At 34.0% G+C, this 19,804-nt stretch overlaps 1 protein-coding gene across 1 annotated transcript in view; it reads right to left on the bottom strand.

The window, feature by feature from the left end:
• The window catches only part of CCDC178 (coiled-coil domain containing 178), a 435,616-nt gene that overhangs the window by 249,810 nt on the left and 166,002 nt on the right, over window positions 1–19,804 (bottom strand). Inside the window, exons 13-17 of the mRNA XM_040478494.1 lie at window positions 12,688–12,750; window positions 11,254–11,415; window positions 9,585–9,698; window positions 3,065–3,210; window positions 42–201 (exon numbers count right to left, since the gene is read on the bottom strand). Of these exons, the coding sequence (XP_040334428.1) occupies window positions 42–201; window positions 3,065–3,210; window positions 9,585–9,698; window positions 11,254–11,415; window positions 12,688–12,750 (645 nt within the window). The remainder of the gene's footprint in view (window positions 1–41; window positions 202–3,064; window positions 3,211–9,584; window positions 9,699–11,253; window positions 11,416–12,687; window positions 12,751–19,804) is intronic.

Raw genomic sequence — 19,804 nt, 5'->3', positions numbered from 1 at the left:
ACATTTCCTTCATTTTAAGACAGTCCAAAAATAATACTCACTTTAATATCTGCCAGAGTTTTTTGCCTCATGGTAATGAGTGTTCTGTATCTCTGTTCTTCTTCATAGAGTCTCTCTTCACAGGTTTTTTTCTCACTTACGAGCTGATCAAACACAGCTTGTGCATATTCCTTTTTATATTTTGTAGTTATATAGTGGTTCCTATGAAGAAAGAATTGTATTTGCCACTGACCAATTCATATTTTATTTTCTGAAATACATTTGTGATACAGTTTTAAAGAGCCAGTATTTAAAAGTCTTAGAACTGAAGGGCTTTGGAAAGATCCCTAATCTTTTCCACAGGCCTATCTCCATAGAGCTACTTCTAAATGATCCAGTTGGGAGAAAATCTCTAGAGAAAATCTCTAGAGAAATGTAGTGGATTTTCTTGGTTGCCTACCCAGCATGCCTCTCCAAAAGAACCCCTCCTCCATGTAGCATATAACCCCAAAAATACATTCTAATTAGATTAAGTATAATTAGATTAGACTAGCATGTGGCTGATTATTCAGGAATGAAGATATGTATTAATATAGCCTAATAAGACGAAAGGCAAGGACCTAATTCCATGTACAAAAGGCTCCCATCCACTAAATGTGAGTGAGTCATGTTTTCAAACCTGAAGACAATGGGCATAGAGGAGAGAGAAAAAACTGAGTACCTAGTGTTGATCTCCTGGATCACCAACCCTGCAGCTGACCCTGCCTAAGAGCCCCTGTTCTATAATATGACACATTTCCCTATTGTTTAGTTTAAGCTGTTGTGAGAATGTGTTCTGTGTTTGTGTGTGTGTGTGTGTGTGTGTGTGCATTTTGTCCTTTGCAACTAAGTATATACTGACACAGAGATTAAGTGATTTTTCTTTAAATAAGGAACAATATAAGTAGAAAAAGCATCAAAAAGTGGTTAATACAATACTGCAAAACAAATATGCTTTAGAAATAATTGCCAGAGTTGATCAGTAACGCAGAATACAGAATAAGCAGCTGCAAAAGCTCCACACAGTCTTACGTTACCCACAGTTGTTTTTATCTCTGCTGGTATAGAAAACTGAACACTCTGCACAGTTAGCTAAAATAGCAGCAGGACTAAAGTTTTTGAGGGACTGAAATGTTAAAGTGCGTTGAACATAATACCTCATTTAATACAACAACAACCCTTGACATTATGGAACATAGAATACTGGGGAAATTCACACAGGAAAGAGCTAGTATGACCAGAACCAAAATACTCCCACAGTTGCTCCCAACAAATATCACTATATATTGACCACATATACTTTGTTCCCTACACTAAGTATTTTGAGACTGGATTATATTCAACAGAGCATTTAGTTAATTATAAATATACATATACATATATATGTATATATGTATACATATACATATATATATGTATATATACATATATACATATATATGTATATGTATATTTATAATATACATGTATATGTATACATACATGTATACATATATGTATGTATATACATGTATATATACATGTGTGTATACACATGTATATATACACATATATATGTATATATATGTATATATGTATATGTGTATATATACACACATATGTATATGTATACATACATATGTAAATACATACATATATACATGTATATATGTATATATACATATATACATATATACATATATGTATGTATATATACATGTGTATATACATATGTATATATGTATACATATATATACATACATATATGTATATACATACATATATATACACACACACATACACATATAGGCACATATATAGGCACATACACAAATGCATACATTATGATTATAGATCTGTCAATAATGTCACAGCTTCAGCTATTCTTTTTCTCCTTTTCCTGTGAGAAGGCAGACTTTTGTCAAGTTTAGAGAGGGAACTGATTCACTGGGACATGGTGACCAATCTTGTCCCAAGGGCAATATAATCTAGCCACAGAACAGACGAAAATGTTAGGACTGAAATGGTAAGAATTCTGAAGAAAGGAAATTCACCAGCTCCTAAACTAAATCTTTACAAGTTTAATGAGAATTAAAAAAATTTAAGCTTACACCATTGAACCTCAGCATATTTGTACAGACGTTAAATGATGTGGATAAATATCTTTCAAAATAAACAGCATATTTCCTTGCCTTCTTACATGATATACTGAATATAATTTAATGTTTTTCAGATAAATCTGTATGATCATTTTGAATATGTTTTTACCCTATAGTAATAGCTAAATAAATCCTTGCTGAGAGCATGCCCTGATTCTATTAGAGTGTATGATAATCAAGCTGTGTGCAACTGTTTTCATGACATTTTATCCCTCAAGGGCTGTGATTTTGCTAATGCTATGTTAGCCTTATTATACTTAAATCAAACTATAATTCCTAAACGTGACTAATGTATATTCTTCCAGTAGTCCTGCAAGCTCTGTTCTCAATGTATTATAAAATAGAAAATAAAAACAAAAAGGAATAAAGGAAGAGTATGCAAGTTCTAAGTAAGGGTCTATGGAAACACTGAAGGATCTTAGACTATGGTCATTCTCTAAGTGAAAGACCTTAGTAACCCTTGTCATGTATGCCCCTGACTAAAGAAGGGACTGCATAAGAGGTTTTTATAATAAATATGAAAAAATTACATGAGGTTTTATAGAATATCTATTTCTAAAGGCTTACCTTAAAACTTACCAAAAGTGTTGGGTGAAAAACCATATATTATTAACCATGTCATGTGAGTGAGAAATATTGAAATTAGTGGGAAAGATTAATTTCATAATTAAGAAAAGTTCTTCTACTTGGAAAGAATAAATATTTGCAGTTACTCAAATAAGAATAAATGAATGCAATTTATGTTCTTAAGCCAAAATTATCAAATATTACATGTTTATTCCACATCAAATAATGATGGCAAATTATGGATCATTTTAAGAACAAATCTTAAATATGGAAATCTGATCATATCTCTTTTATAAATAATATATTGAACATTTAATATTTTATAACACTTAAATACTTACTTTAATTGCTCAAGTGTCTGAGCCAAAATATTCTTTTCCTTCTCTTTTTCTTTTAAGTCCTTATTCAATTGATCTATTTTTGCATGATAAATAACTGTTTTACTTTTAGTGGTCTTTATTTCTTTAAAAATCATTGAGCGTTTTTCCTGAAAAACAAATTCAAGAATGTTTTATTTTATTTTATTATTATTATTATTTTTTTAATGTTTATTGATCTTTGAGAGAGAGACAGAGTGTTAGCGGGCAAGGGCCAGAGAGAGAGAGAGAGAGATAGAGAGAGACACACACACACACAATCTGAAACAGGCTCCAGGCTCCAAGCTGTCAGCACAGAGCCTGATGAGGGGCTCGAATCCACAAACCATGAGATTATGACCTGAGCCGAAGTCAGAGGCTTAACTGACTGAGCCACCCAGGCACCCCAGAAAATTTTATTTTAAATACTAGAATTTTCATATCCTGGCAACTTAAGGATACAATTACATTTGGCCATGTGAACAATCAAAAGCAAGCAGTAACTTCTTATCAACATAATCAACAACTTAGCTTTACCTTCCCTTCTTCATAGTTAACACCTGATGTGATTTTCTAAAAGATGGGTTAGAAGTATACAGTCTCTCTCCCCCCATCTCTTTTCCTCTCTCTCCATTTTCCCCTCTCTCCCTTGCACTAACTTGTCTGTCCCTCTACACGCCCACATACATGCACACCTTAAAGGCACATCCTTTCAAAATGCAAACATGTGGTTACTGTTTTTCAAACGTGTACATTGAAGGTAGGCAAGAATACACATTGTCCTGATCATTCAAACACAAGAAGTTGGTATTTAATACATTTCCCCAAGGCTGGCCTGTACAATTCCAGACTGAAGATTTTATTTTCCATCTATTTTTTGCATGATCCCTTTATGACTGTTGATGTTTATATTGACTTAATGATTTACTGACTGGATGACTGACTTACAGAATGTTGTTCCCTACATCTGGCATTGCTTCTAATTAGTGCTACTCTCCCCCAACTGATTTCACAGATTTCAACTGCTCCCTTTGCTCCTATTTTCCTCCATTTTCCCCCATATGCTCCCTGATTCTTTCTCTGCTCTTACAGATTTCAAGAAGAAAGGCTAATCTTTTATATTTATTTTCCTACCCACTGTTTGTCCACGACTTTCAACACTGGGGACTGTGTTTGAATTTCCATATCCTCCCTTTTTTTTTTCTTTTTCTGAAAGTTCTGGAATGAGGGTGTTTGTTGGTTGGTTGGTTGGTTTTTGGTTTATTTTCAATACCTGAATACAGTTGAAAGATGAATGACTAGGATTCTTCAATGAGACCCAACAGGATATTATATTATTACTAGGAGAAAAGTCAACACCTCAAAAAAGTGTGAAGAGATACATAAGTATGGAGTAAATTAAGTATTCAGAAGCTGAAGAGGATGGGCAACTGTGAGTACAGCATGCCATCACTAAACTTGACTTTTAAGTCAGATTCCATAATTCATGCCTTAATCTTGAATGAGGATTCTTGTAGGAAACTAAGAAGACCTCAGAAGCAATGGTATTACAACTGAGACCAAACCAGCCAATTCAGCAATGCTGAAGGCGGTGTCAGAGGATTCTATACCAAAGGAAAGCAAGAGTGTGCTTCCTGCAGACAGCAGTGAAAAGCAAAAACAGTATTTTGGCACTTTAATAGGTACCATCAGTGAGGCTTTGGTACATGTGAACAGCATATCCCCCTCCACGGCATCAAAAAAGAGCAGAAACAGCACTATAAGGAGCTGAGTAGAAGGAAGCTTTTAGATGCTCTATGTCAATCAGGGGTACAAATTTGAGCATCTCCAGTTCAAAAAAGGTTGGGGACCCCAAGAGCCATTTGTAAGTCTATTGATAAATGCTGAAGTGCCACCAGAGTAAATGGGAATAGAGGCATAAAAAAAGTACATTTAGAATCTGACCATCCTTCGGCTTATTTTTCTCAAATACTGTCATTTCCAGCCACATATTTAAAAGATATCAGGTAATAAATATTATAGAGGCGCCTGGGTGGCTCAGACACTTGAGAGTCCAACTTTGGCTCAGGTCATGATCTCACAGTTTATGAGTTCAGGTCATGATCTCACAGTTTATGAGTTCAAGCCTCACACTGGGGTCTGTGCTGAGTGCAGAGAGCCTGTTTAGGAGTCTCTCTCTGCCCTTCCCCCACTCACACTTCCTCTCTCTCTCTCTCAAAATACATAAACTTAAAAATTAAATAAAGATTATATTCATATTCTAAATTATTAATTTCAGATTATATTTTAAGTAAGATTTAATAAATGTATTTTTAAATTATCTAAATGTAATAAGTGTATATTCTATGTCTATGATTTAAATGGGGGTGAAAATAGTAAAAATTCAGTAATGGCCCACGTTTAGCTTGGCCATGATTGAAATGCTTATGCACAGTAAAAGATAAGATTATTTGTCTTAAAAATTATCTGTCTTAGAATTTAAGTTCTTAGAAGATAAAAATAGGGTCTACAGTATATTTTGTATACCTATCAGCATAAGAGTACTTAATAAATGCTATTAAATATTTGAATTACAGCAGTCTGGGGTTCCACAGCAACATGGTACAGAAGGTGTTTCTTCATCCAGGGATCGCCCATCTCACTGGCTTCATCTCTTTTCATTCCTATAATAGGTACCCTACTTTCTGGTCATACCAAACTACCTACAATTCCACAAACACACAGCACTATTCCATGATATCTTTCCTTTGCAAACATAGCATCTGTTTCTAAAATGCCTTACCTCATTTCTTCATCCATTTAAAAATTATATAACAACAATAATAGAAACCATTTGTTGAATACCTCCACTGCCAATCGTTTTTCATTCTTTTAGGCTTTGTGTGTATATCATCTCTGTTCTCTACAACATATGGCAATGCAAGTACTTAACCTCCATTTGCTCTGTGAGTAATAACCTCCCCTGAAAAACTTTCCCCAGATCCCTCCGTTCACAGCTCAGTTTCCTCCTCCATGACACTCTCCCACCTCATTATACTGCTGTCATAGCTTTGCTCGCAGAGTATTAATGCTCTCTGCGTCCTTGTCTACTCCCCAAAAAGATGATGTGCTTCTTGAGTGAACAAAGTTCTCCTTTTGCCTCCTCAACTCCAGCAAATTCCAACAATGTTTAATATATCTCAAGTGTTCAATAATAACTGGAAAGGCAAACTAAGTTGAAGGACAAATAAAAGAAAATTAACCCTTCTTCTCTAGCACTTGAACTCCTAGTACCTTGGATAACACTGAGCACAAAGAAAGTGTTCAGCCATATTCTTAATTGAAATCTGTTATTTGTAAGACATACCACTTTTGGCAATTTTTAGTTAATATTTTTGAAACCAGTATTCAGATGTGGACATGAGAACTGTGGTAGCTTTCAACTGTACTGCTCAACACATAGGTTTTAGGTTTTGTGATGTGTTACAAGTAACTTGTGATCAGTAACAGAAGTGTGCTGAGTAGTAGGAGCTTATTGGAATGTTTTTGATCCTGAGTTTAAAGGAAATACTTTTAATGTTCCATCATTGAGTATAACATTTTCTAAAAAATACTGGTAGACACACACTATAACACACAATCAAGGTCAGAATGTTTTCATTCTGTTTCTAGGTAGTTGAAGGTCTTTTTGAAAATCATTGTTGGCTATGGTGTTTTATCAAATATTTTGGGTTGTCTTTCATTTCTGTAAATGTACTGAATTATATTAGTACAGCTGATCCTTGAATAGCACAGGTTTGAACTCTGCAGACCCACTTACATGCAGAGTTTTAACAGCACACTATTGTAAATATATTTTTTCTTCCTTATGATTTTCTTTAGTCTATTCTACTTTAATATAATAATATAGAATATAATATCTGTAGCATACAAAAATATATGTTAATCAACTGTTTGTTATCTTTAAAGCTTCCAGTCAACAGTAGGCTATTAGTAGTTAAGTTCTGGGGGAGTCAAAAGTTACATGTGGATTTTCAACTATGTGGGGGCCGGCACCGCTAAATCCTGCACTGTTCAAGTATCAGCTGTACATTTCTTTATGCTGACTCATCTTCACATTCTTCAAAAGAATCTTAACTTGCATAATACATGCTTTTAAATCACACTGTAAAACCTCAATGCACTGATATATTTAAGGTTTTGTCATCTGTGTTCATAAATGAGATCACCTATAGAATTCTTTTTCATGCTAATCTTTTTCAGTTACAGTTTCAGAATTACATTATTACAGAATGAATTCAGAAGCTCTCCATACTTTGTTATGGTCTGTATCTGGTCTTTGTAGGGATACCTGTAAAGTACCCGGGCTTGTTCTTGCCACTAGTGGTCTAGACAGATGACATTTATTCTATAATTATCATTCTACTCTTGTTGTGATTCTTCCTCTTGACTCAGTTTTCATTATTTGCATTTTATAAATAAATTATATACTTCATCCAAATTTTAAAACAAACTGCTATGCAAAGCAGCATTCTTTCTTTCATTACTATATATAATTATTTCTCTGTTAGTTTTTCCCATGGCTGTTTTTATCCTCTTTTTGTTCACATAGATATGCTAAGCACTTTAAGTTTTTCTTACCAAAATAATTTATTGGTAATACTAAAGTATTACCCTGACCTGCTCCATAAATTTTGCTCTATGGTTTATCATCAGTCATTTATAAATAAATGGTAAGTTATATTTCTGAATATTCCTTAACACAGAAGCAAATAATGGGGAAAAAATGTAATTTAAAAAATATGCCCAGAGGGGTACCTGGGTGACTCAGTCAGTTAAGTGTATGACTCTTGATTTCAGCTCAGGTCATGATCTCACGGTTTGTGAACTTGAGTCCTGCATGGGGTTCTGAGCTGACAGGGTGGAGCCTGCTTGGGATTCTCTCTCCCTCTCTCTTCTCTCTGCTCCTCCCCCACTTGTTTTCTCTCTCTCTCTAAAAATAAACTTAAAAAAAAATTTTCTAAAAACATATTTCCAGTGATCTATACAAATGTTTTCTTTTTGCTGCAATTTTTTTTTGTTAGAGTTCTAATTTTACTTCATTATATTCAACAAAAGTAACCTGTATGAGCAGATCAGAATAATGTAATGGTTAAGAGCATAGATTCTGGTGCCAATGCCAGATTTAGTGAATCTCGACTGCACCATTAACAAGCTGTGTGAAACTGAACAAGTTCATTAAAAAACAAGGCATTAGATTCTTCAACTGTAGAATGGAGATAATAATAGCATAATCTTTGTAGAGTTATTATGAAGTTGAAATGAGTTAATATATCTGAGCATTTTAAATAACGTCTGGATATAGAGAATTGAAAAATATCAGTATCTGTTGTTGGAGTTATTGTTGCTAGTATTATTATATTCCTTGGTAAATTTTTAATATTTATTTTGTGGCCTAGTACAAACATTTTAAAAATATTATGATTACACAGGGGTGCCCGTGTGGCCCAGTCGGTTATGTGTCCAACTTCAGCTCAGGCCATGATCTCATAGTTTGGTTTGTGGGTTCGAGCCTCGTGTCGGGCTCCATGCTGACAGCTCAGAGCCTGAGCCTGCTTCAGATTCTGTGTCTCCTTCTCTCTCTGTCCCTTCCTGCTCTTGTTCTGTCTCTTTCAAAAATGAATAAATGTTAAAAAAAATTTTTTAAAAAGATATGATTACACCTCTATCTAATAGCCAACATGCTGTCCACCAACAAATCCAATTGGTGCTACCTTAAAAATATATTCAGAGGATAGCAAGTTGAAGATAGTGGACTGACACTTCCCCATATCCAGTGATTTTATAAAGACAGAATACTGGAGATGAGGATTTTCAGGGAGCAAATATTTCTTTAATTTTTTTTTAATGCTTATTTATTTTTGAGAGAGACAGAGAGAGTGTGAGCGGGATAGGGGCAGAGTGAGAGGGAGACAGAATCCAGAGCAGACTTCAGGCTCTGAGCAAGCTGTCAGCACAGAGCCTGATGCGGGGCTCGAACTCACAAACTGCGAGATCAAGACCTGAGCCGAAATCAGATGCATAACCAACTGAATCACCCAGGTGCCCAGGGAGCAAATATTTCTGATTTGGAAAAAGCCCTGAAGCCTTTTGATATATGACCATGCTGCCTTTACAATGGCGTGAGGGTAAAATTGAGTTGTCGGATATTAACAAATGTTTCAGTCTGTACATTGGTCTCATCTCTAGAAACATGGTACTATCTGGTACAATACAGAAATCCCTACCTCTACTTTGTAGGAAAGGTTAACAGGAGGGTGCACTAGTACAGTGGGAAAAACACTATAAAAGAGAAAAAAATGAAGATACACTCTGTGTGTATGTGTGAGTATGTGTGTATGCGTATAGAAACTTAGTGCAACCAATTAGAAATGAGAGGTATCCACCTAAAATAAATTGCTTGAATAGTTTTCATTGACATAAAGATGTTGGAAATTCATAAATTTTTTGGTATTAAATTTCTTACCTCAGTTTCTATTATTGCATCACGAGTTTTCTTCCCTTTTTTTCTCAAATTTTTCTTTGTTCTTTCCACGTTTTTTTTAACATTTTCTATTTTCTCAATTATATCATTTAATGTCTAGAAGACATTCAGAAATTAAGATATGCAGCAGTTACAATCCAACTACCCTGGTTTAGACTAAGTAGTTCCCAAATGACCATTTTAATAGTAACAATATGTATTCTGGTAGAAAGGGAAAGGACCACCACACACGAATAACAAAAATATACTATGATATCCACATCCCAATATTCCACTTGAATTAGCAGATAAAACCAAAAATCTAATAAATTTTAGCTAAATAACAAAAACTAATAAACTCACATAGAAATTATAAGTTTTCACCATATTTGAAAATTTTAACCAAAATTAAAACTCCAAATACCAATTATCAGCGATCATTACCAAAAGTGCATAAAAACTTGCTATTTCCAAGAGTCTGTGTTAAATTCATAGTTCTTATAGTTTATAAACTATTAAAATATAATAAAAACAAAAATGATTACTGAACTATAAGATGAGGAAAAAAAACAATGGCTATTATAAAATAAGGGGGAATAAAAGTCATTAATCTTTTTAGGAATTCATTATGCTCAGATGATTATACTGAGGCTTTTGAAGCAATTAATAAATTTCCATCACTAATGTAAGGAGGAGCCATTATTAAAATCATTTATCTCACTAGGTGTTAGTACTGGTTATATATTCATTACATGAGCTCTAGGATAAGCAATTAAGAGCCCTGAATATAGTAGTATACTCAGAATTTGTTGTTGCCATGTTTTATGGCCTTGTACAAGCTGCTTCGTGCATTTAGGCCCTAGTTTTCTCAAGTCCACAACACAGGTAAGCTCTGTCTTGGGTATTTCACAGGGAGGCTTTGAAGATCGAAATAAACTTTCAAAATGGGAATATTTTATAAATCATAAAGTTTTTTTAATTAAAAAAATTGAAAATTATTAAGGGCCATTTTAATAAATTATTAAATTACATCATCATTTGCAAAGAAAAAAATTCTTTGTATGTCCTCCCTGCACCTAAGGACAAGAATATATAACTCTCACCACACCCTCTACTTCTCCAAAAGACTAATGACAGGATGCATACATATTTTTCTACTAAATTTTTCTTTGGGAAGGGCTAGTAGTATCAGTAACTGCCATAAACTTGTTTTGAAAATATTTTATCGACATTTGCTTTATTTTTCATCCTATGTGTCTCAACTTCTTCCACATACATCAAAAATTTACCATAAAAATGTCAAGATGCATTAGATTTTATATTTGAGTAAACATAGCTTCAGCATTTTATTAACAGGCAGTGAAGACTTTGAATTAAATTTAACATAGTGGGCAATCACAAAAGAAAAATCACTACTCATCTGTTTGAAAACTGCTTTTCCTAGGTACACTTTAAGATAGAGTATGGGGGCCCAGGTAATAGCATCAATAGTCTTGCCATTTGGTTCCACTATAGATCAGCTGTGTGGTCATAAAATACTCATTTTGTTCATGCTTTTATGTCTTCCTATGTGAAATCATAATATTCCAAATAATAATGTAAGATCACATATACGATTTATCGACCTCAACACTCCTGGAAATTAGCTTCTGGATTAATTGTAAGTGCTTACGTCAGCATGCTCTTTGTGGGCAGTTCTGATTTTTGCGGCATCTTCTTCTAGTTCAAGCAGCGGCGTCTCTAGTTCCGCCAGTGCTAGGGTGTACATTGCTTCCTTTTCCATAAGATCCTGTCTCTCAAGGATCTGTTCTTCTTGAATGGAATACAATTTTTTCTGCCAGCAAAAATTTTAAAGAATTCATTAAGTTATCAATCACCTAAACATGGGGTAAGGAGTGCACTTGTTGTGATGAGCACCAGGTGATGTATGGAATTGTTGAGTCACTATACTGCACACCTGAAACTAATATAACACTGCCTGCTAACTGGAATTAAAAACTTAAAAAAAGTAAACATTTATTGAGTCTCAGTCTTGTGTCAGGCAATAATATTTGTTGTTATTTGAAAATTAAAAAAAAATTATGCCACCACAAAAAATAGGTGTGAATATACCATATTTAAACAATGTAGTTATTATGCAAAAATGAGAGACAATTAATATAGATAATAAAAATCAAACATTCTTATGTAAGTATTGGAAGATAATAAGGTTAAAAAGCACACTAACAACAAATATTGAAATATATGTTAATTCTGGCAAACTAAAACCCAGTAAAACCAATGGACAAGAAGTTAATGACAAAATACTAAGCTAAAAGGGCTAGAAAATTATGGAATTACTGAACATACATATACATAGAAAGAAAAATAAATCAGGAAATTTGGCATTTTCAGCACAGAGAAGCGGAGAAACACTGCTTTTATATGTCTGAAAATGCCAAATTTCCTAGCAGAAGAAATCACAAAATTTGTGTTCATTTCAAAGAAGACCAGAGGTGCAGATAATCTCAAATAAGTGTATACGATAACACTGTTTTGGACTGTTTTGCCTCTTGATTTTATTTTTAGAACTTCAAGTATTCATGTATCTCTGAAGGGGAGCCATTCTAGAAACATGTCAAAGATCAAAACAGACAACCTGGGTTCCAAAGGATATGCAGGTGGTAGACGAAGATAAAGACATTTTAAATTGACTTTGCTAGCTATATTAATTTGATTTCAAAATTTTTATATAGAAATAACATATGTTTTTTCAATTTTAAATACAGAAATTCAATTGAAAGACACTAAAAGTAAAGAAAACATAACATCATCACAAAGCAAACTAAGGAGACACGTAGGAATAAGATCTCACTGCCCTTTTACTAGACTGGCAGAAATTCCCATTAAGCCACAAAATGAGATATGTGTATGGGAGGTCAGTTTCTTTATGCATGATCAGGCTCTGCTAGTCGCACACAGAGGGCAACTGTCATCAGCTAAGGAGAGAAAACTGCTGGCTTGCAAACCAAGTAGGGAAAAGATGCCTCATTACAGGCAAATTTAAAATGCTAAGTACAATGCAAATTAAAGGAAGAATAAAATATTGAAACCGAATTAGGATTACCTGAATCATCATTCCATTAGTCACTTCACTTCGAATAAGTCTTTTCAAGAATTCTTCTCTACCCTATATATTATCAAATTTAAGAAAGGTTTTATTTATAGAATATCAGAAAATATTATTGAAGACAACTGACAACACCAGCAACATTTTACTTACATCATAATAAAGAATAAAATATTTATTAAAAATTGAGTATTATAAAAAAACAACAGCCAACCAACCAAACATACAACCAAAAAATCCGATGTTATTTGAAACAAAATAAGTGATACAAGACCAAGAAAAAAAAAAAATTAAAAAAAAAAAAAGGCGTCCGACTTCAGCCAGGTCACGATCTCGCGGTCCGTGAGTTCGAGCCCCGTGTCAGGCTCTGGGCTGATGGCTTGGAGCCTGGAGCCTGTTTCCGATTCTGTGTCTCCCTCTCTCTCTGCCCCTCCCCCGTTCATGCTCTGTCTCTCTCTGTCCCAAAAATAAATAAACGTTGAAAAAAAAATTAAAAAAAAAAAAAGACCAAGAAAAAGTTCAGTTCAAGTTACTTTATAATCCTGAACTAAAAGATCAAAGTAATCAAAAAGGAGAGACTAAACAGTCTTCAATTCCTCTTTTTAAAAACTATCAGTTTGCTTTCAATAACATCTTCCAGAAGGAACACATTCAATTTTGAAAATTGATAGTCTGAAGTTTGTAAAATGTAATCAGATTCTCCATTTGGCCAGAATATTTTTTTTTCTTTTTTCTTAAAAAAAAAAAAAAAAAAAATCATTCTTTGGAATTTAGTAGGCAAAAAATGTGTAGAAAAAAAATTTTTTTTCTGTTACTTGGATAGATTTAAACTCTCCATAGCTCCATAGTTGTAATTGACATTACCACACAACACCAGAGATGCTGCCTTTTAATTATGCAGTATGGATTACGTAGCTACTGAGAACAGTATTGGGAAAATGAATCCATATTACTGTAGATTTAACACAAGAGATAGAGTATGGTCTTAGTAAAGTACTTATTAAACTATCATTGAAAATGTTTAAGAAGAGAGGATGGAGAATGACAAAGAGTTATAGTAGCTGTAAAAACATCTAAATAACTTATCGAACAAATGAATTAACAAATAACAAACAAAGTACTTTTGGTCCCTAGGTTGGGTAATCAAGCTATCAAAGTTTTAGGTTCTTTCAAACTCAAAAATAGGTTTTTAAAAAATCTCTTCATATAATGAGAAACTCCAGATCCATTAAAATATCATAATCACACAGATTCTTACTCATGAACAGCATGTGAAGGATGGAGAGTGAAACCAGGCCGACAAGGTGTTTCCCTGAGACTTAAGGAAATAGGGGCAGTGGTAGGAAATGCAGAGGTAAGTGCCTGAATAAGAACTGAAAGAAGAAACCATTTTCAGGAGGATGGCCTGCAACCCAGCCTGTGCCAAACTTTTCAGTTCTTCTAATTGTCGATGGATTGTAAAAGGAATGGAAGTCCAGAAAATTCACCATTTCACACCTCTGACAAAAATGGATTCAACCAAGACTTACCAGTGGATGCTAAATTTGGATAAAAAAATTTTTTTGGAAACAAAGATAATTTCATGTTCTTAACATATCATTCAATTGGGTCAATACTACAACAGGAGAATAAATAAATTTATTAGTCATAACTTTAACCAAATGACCAAACTTACTATCACTAATAATGAGACAAACTTTCACCATGTGCTTTGTGATGTTTCATTGACACAATATGATAACTATGTAATAGTCCTGCCAAAAGTGTTTAACCTGAATTTAACAATGAGAACAAAAAAATAAACCCATTGTGAGAGATGTTCTGGAAAGTAAATGGCTTAGACTCTTCAACAAATGTTAATGCAATAAAAGGCAATTCTTTTTTTAATGTAGGAGACTCTAAAGATTAAAAGAGACTCTAGAGTTATGAGATAAATGGAAGACATGGTGTTCAGTTACATATAGAAACCAACTGAATTAGAGAAGTTTGCATGTGGACTGTATATTTGTGCCATTTATCTAATCATTGCCTTTTAGCTTTAAATCCAGTCTCTTAACTAATTTGAGATACTAGGGCTGGATATGTAAACTATTTTCTTCTGCCAGCTGGCTTCAAGTGAGGCTTTATCAATAGAGGGCAATGGTGGGGCTTACAAGGCTACAGCAAGGCCCTTGACAACCTTGTTCTGTTTCCAATGGTTTCCTCCTTCTTCCTGTAGAATTGCTGCCAGCTGGTGTGTGGAAAACCAATGGTGCCTACCCTCCAGGTTCTCTACCCAGAAACTCCATTCAAACTCCATTTAACCTTCATCAAATTCTCTGGCACCTGGCAGATAGCTGCTTAAGGTCATCGACTGAGACACAGCCACGCTCTCTCCCGTAAGACCTTACTCTGCTTTGGAGGAAGGTAGCCTCTTTCACGCTCTTTGGGTACTTATCCCTAAAGGCTGTGGATGCTCCCTATATTTGCTATTCTTGTATTCTTTAGAGGTCAACAAGCTTTCTCTGTAAAAAAAAAAAAAAAAAAAAAAAAAAAAAGTAAAAAAATATAGGCGTTGGGACATAAAGCCTCCATAAAAATAAGTCAATTCTGGTTTTGGAGAATAAAATATATGAAAAGATCACTTTGAAGAGCTTCAAAGAAGTCAAAGAAAAGGCAGAGCATTCTCAGATGCTAAGAGCCCAGATTGAAACAGTCACCTTTGACCTGCTGCCTGGCTTTAGCAGACAAAAACCAGAAGGTGGCAGCAAAGAGCTATTCTACTGGAAGAGACTTATACTAGGACAAAGAACTGAAGAGCAATGCAACACTTAATGCTATGTGTCCGAAAATCCACTTTCAAAGAGAAAAGAGAAGTAAACACCAAATATAAATAGATATAAGCTCAGAATCAAGGAAGTAGCATCAGTTTGCTTTCCAGTGATGGAGGGGAGTTGAGACCAAAGTTGGAGAACTCAAATTATTATATAAGATTTTAGACCAGGAACAGAGAAAACAGTAATTAAAAATTAAGAGTTATAATGAAAAATTGAGTATTTCTGCAAATAACTGAGTTGTACTGAATCAGTGGGGCAGAGCAGCTCTGACTTGCATTCTTAGGGCCCTCTTTTGTGGCCAGGAACCTAACAAAAAGTACAGGTAGCAGCCCAAATGGATTCTTTCTAAAAATAAACACAAGGGTGCTTGTGTTTTTACCTTTCTTTCTTTATGAAAATAAATCGGTTTTTTTGGAGAAACATTTTTAAATTACATAAGTAAAATTAAAATAACCTGAATCTCCAAACCCAGGGATGTGCATTGTGACTTTTTGGTGTATTGCTTTTTAGGTCCAGGGATTCAAGTTGTTTTTGTTGGTAGAGTCAGCCTAGATAGATAGTCTATCTTTCTCAGCCACTAAAAAAAGCAAAATCACCATTTTTAAAAATTTAGAACTGAATGAATTTACAATTTATCCTTGTACTCATATTACACAACAAATCTATTACTGAAAAATTTGTGTTTTTAAAATTTTCCCACTATATGTTAGCTATGTATTTATGTTTTCCATAAACACGTATTGAGTACCTACTTTGTTCTCAGCACTGGTCTAGGCACTGAGATGCAGTTGTACAAAACAAACAATTCTTGTCCTCCTGGAGTATATTTTCTAGTTGGTATCATGTAACTAATCATAAACATCCTTAATACCCATCTTTGTAGCCTTTGTTCGTCTTTATTATCTGGTGATTTTCTTTAAGTCTTATTTTTAGAAATAATTAACTATAGATTGCAAATGTATTTAGTATTTAAAGTTCTTTACATGGGGCGCCTGGGTGGCTCAGCTGGCTGAACTTCCGACTTCAGATCAGGTCATAATCTTGCAGATTGTGAGTTCGAGCCCCACGTCGGGCTCTGTGCTGACAGCTCAGAGCCTGGAGCCTACTTCAGATTCTGTGTCTCCCTCTCTCTCTGCCCTTCCCCCATGCATGCTCTGTCTCTGTCTCTCGAAAATAAACATTAAAAAATAGTAAAAATAAAGTCTTTACATATATTGGTTTAATATCTACAAATCAATGTGACACATGACATTAACAAAATGAAAGATAAAAACCATATGATCATCTCAACAGATGCAGAAAAAAAAAAAAAAATAGAAAAAACCCAAAATCAGTTCATGATTAAAAACTCTCAACAAGGTCAGTTTAGAAGGAACATAACTCAACATAAAAACGCCATACATGACAAACCAATAGCTAACATATTACTCAATGGTGAACAAATGAAAGCTTTTCCTTTAATATCAGGAACAAGACAAGGATGTCTATTCTTACCACTTTTATTCAAAATAGTAATGTAAATCTTAGCTGTAGCAAAGAGACAAGAAAAACTAATAAAAAGCATTCAAATTTAAAGAAGTAAAACTGTCACTATTTGCAGATGACATATTAATATATAGAGAGAACCCTAATACTCTACCAAAAAATTATTAGAACTAATAAATGAATTCATTAAAGTTGCAGGATACAAAATAATAGAGAGATGTGTTGTATTTTTATACATTAATAATAAAGTAGCAGAAGAAGAAATTAAGAAAATAATCCCATTTAAAATTAAGCAAAAAGAATAAAATACCTAGGAATAAATTTAACCAAGGAAGTGAAAGATCTATAACCTGAAAACTGCATGACACTGATGAAAGAAAGTGAAAACAACACAAACAAATGAAATCATATACCATGTTCATGACACAGAAAAATTAATATTGTTAAAATATTTAGGCTACCCAAAGTTACTAATCTACAATTTCAATACAATCCTTATCAAAATATCAACACTGTTTTTCACAGAACTAGAACAAATAATCCTAAATTTGTACGGAATCATAAAAGCGCTCAGTAGCCAAAGCAATCTTGACAAAGAACAAAGCTGGAGGTATCATAATCCCAGATTTCAAAACACAACACAATGCTACAGTAATCAAAACAGTTTGGTACTGACACAAAACAGACACATAGATCCGCAGAACAGAATACAGAGTGCAGTGCATAAATAAACCTATGCTTCTATATGGTCAATTAATACCTGACAAAGGAGGCAAGAATATACAATGAGGAAAAGGCAGTCTCCTCAATTAACGGTTGTTGGGAAAAACTGGACAACTACATGCGAAAGAATGAGCCTGAACCACTATCTTACATCAGACACAAAAAATAAACTCAAAATGGATTAAAGACCTAAATGTGAGACCTAAAACAATAAAACTCTGAAAGAAAACATAGGAAGTGATCTTCTGTACACCAGCCTTAGAGACATATTTTATAGACATGTTTCCTCAAGATTCTCACCCTCACTAATCATCAGTGAAATGCAAGTCAAAACCACGAGATGAGACCCCCTACCAGTCAGAATGGTTATTATCAAAAAGATAAGAAATAACAAGTGTTGGCAAGGATATGGAGAAAAGGGAAACCTCATATGCTGTCAGTTAGAATGTGAATTGGTGCAACCACTATGGAAAACAGTATGGAAGTTCCTCGATAAATTAAAAATAGAAATATCATATGATTTATTAGTTCTACCCTAACCCTAACCCTAGCCAAATAAAACAAAAACACTAATTCAAAGAGATATATAAGCCCCTATGTTCTCTGAAGCATTATTTACATTAGACAATAAATGGAAGTAACCTCAGTGTCCTTCAATAGATGAAATGGATAAAGATGTGGTATACATATACACAACTGAATATTACTCAGCCATAAAAATGATGAGATCTTGCCATTTGCACCAAAATGCATGGACCTAGAGACCATTATGCTAAGTGAAATAAGTCACAGAAGGACAAATACCATATGATTTTACTTACATGTATAATTTAAAACAAGCAAGCAAACAGGCAAAAGGAAACAGATACATAAATATAGGGAACAAATTGATGGCTTCCAAAGTGGACCAGCATGGTGCATCAAACATTCAACAAATAGCTATTACTACTTTCAATGTGTTATTTAGAATCTATATATTTATTAGGAAATAGACTCCAGAGTTAAATGTAAGTCAGCTATCAAAGAGTTTAGGAAGCCCCATTTTATGGAATACTCTTTATGTTGTTTATCCCTAATACTTGTGAGAGTTTATTATTTGTCAGGCTCCAAGTTAAATGTTTTATATACAATATTATCACACACAGTTATAATACATGTATTATTACACTCATTTACGGGATCACAATATTCTCAATATTCTCAGAATAAAGAACCAGAATTCAAATTAAGAAACATGTGACTCCAAAATCCACACCCTTTCAACAAAATCACATTTCATTTAGAAAAGGGAGGAAAAAATAGAAACAAAAATCATAGATTTATTTTTTTTTAGTTTATTTATTTATTCTGAGAGAGAGAGAGAGAGAGAGAGAGAGAGAGAGCCAGAGAGAGAGAGAGAGAGAATCCCAAGCAGGCTCTGTGCAGTTGGCGCAGAGCCTGATCCAGGGCTTGTTCTCGTGAACAGTGAGATCATGACCTGAGCCAAAACCAAGAGTTGGACACAACCGATTGAGCCATCCAGTTGCCCCAAAAATTCATAGATTTAAATGAAAATTCTAATGAGCCAATATACTACATTTTTTTCCGACAAGGCTCTAAACTAGTAGAATGAGGAAGGAAGTTATGTTCCCAGCAAGGCAAATAAAGTTTTATTTTGCCCTCAACTGTTTTACATCATCAAGAATACTGAGTGTCTAATTCTTTATTTTTATCACATTTTTAGGTGTATTTACCCCCTCAAATATGTGTTAGAAAAATTAACTCTTCTGAAGCTTGACACAACATTTGAGGAACTTAAATCCTACTATAGCTTCACACGATTTCTGTTTTGTCTGTACCTTCCTTCCCTCTTTTCCCCAGCAAACATTTATCATTAATGTGGACACTCCCAATATTACAGTTAATGGCTTCCTTGACCTTCACGTTGGCAAAGTTTTTTTTTTTTGATCCAAAAGCAGTATTTTTTTTAATTTATATATGAAATTTATTGTCAAATTGGTTTCCATACAACACCCAGTGCTCATCCCAAAAGGTGCCCTCCTCAATACCCATCACCCACCCTCTCCTCCCTCCCACCCCCCATCAACCCT

The sequence above is a fragment of the Herpailurus yagouaroundi genome, unplaced genomic scaffold (assembly GCF_014898765.1).
Source record: "Herpailurus yagouaroundi ecotype Mexico unplaced genomic scaffold, PumYag 142, whole genome shotgun sequence".
NCBI classification, from domain to species: Eukaryota; Metazoa; Chordata; class Mammalia; order Carnivora; family Felidae; genus Herpailurus; species Herpailurus yagouaroundi.
This window is presented reverse-complemented; position numbering and strand designations above follow the sequence as displayed.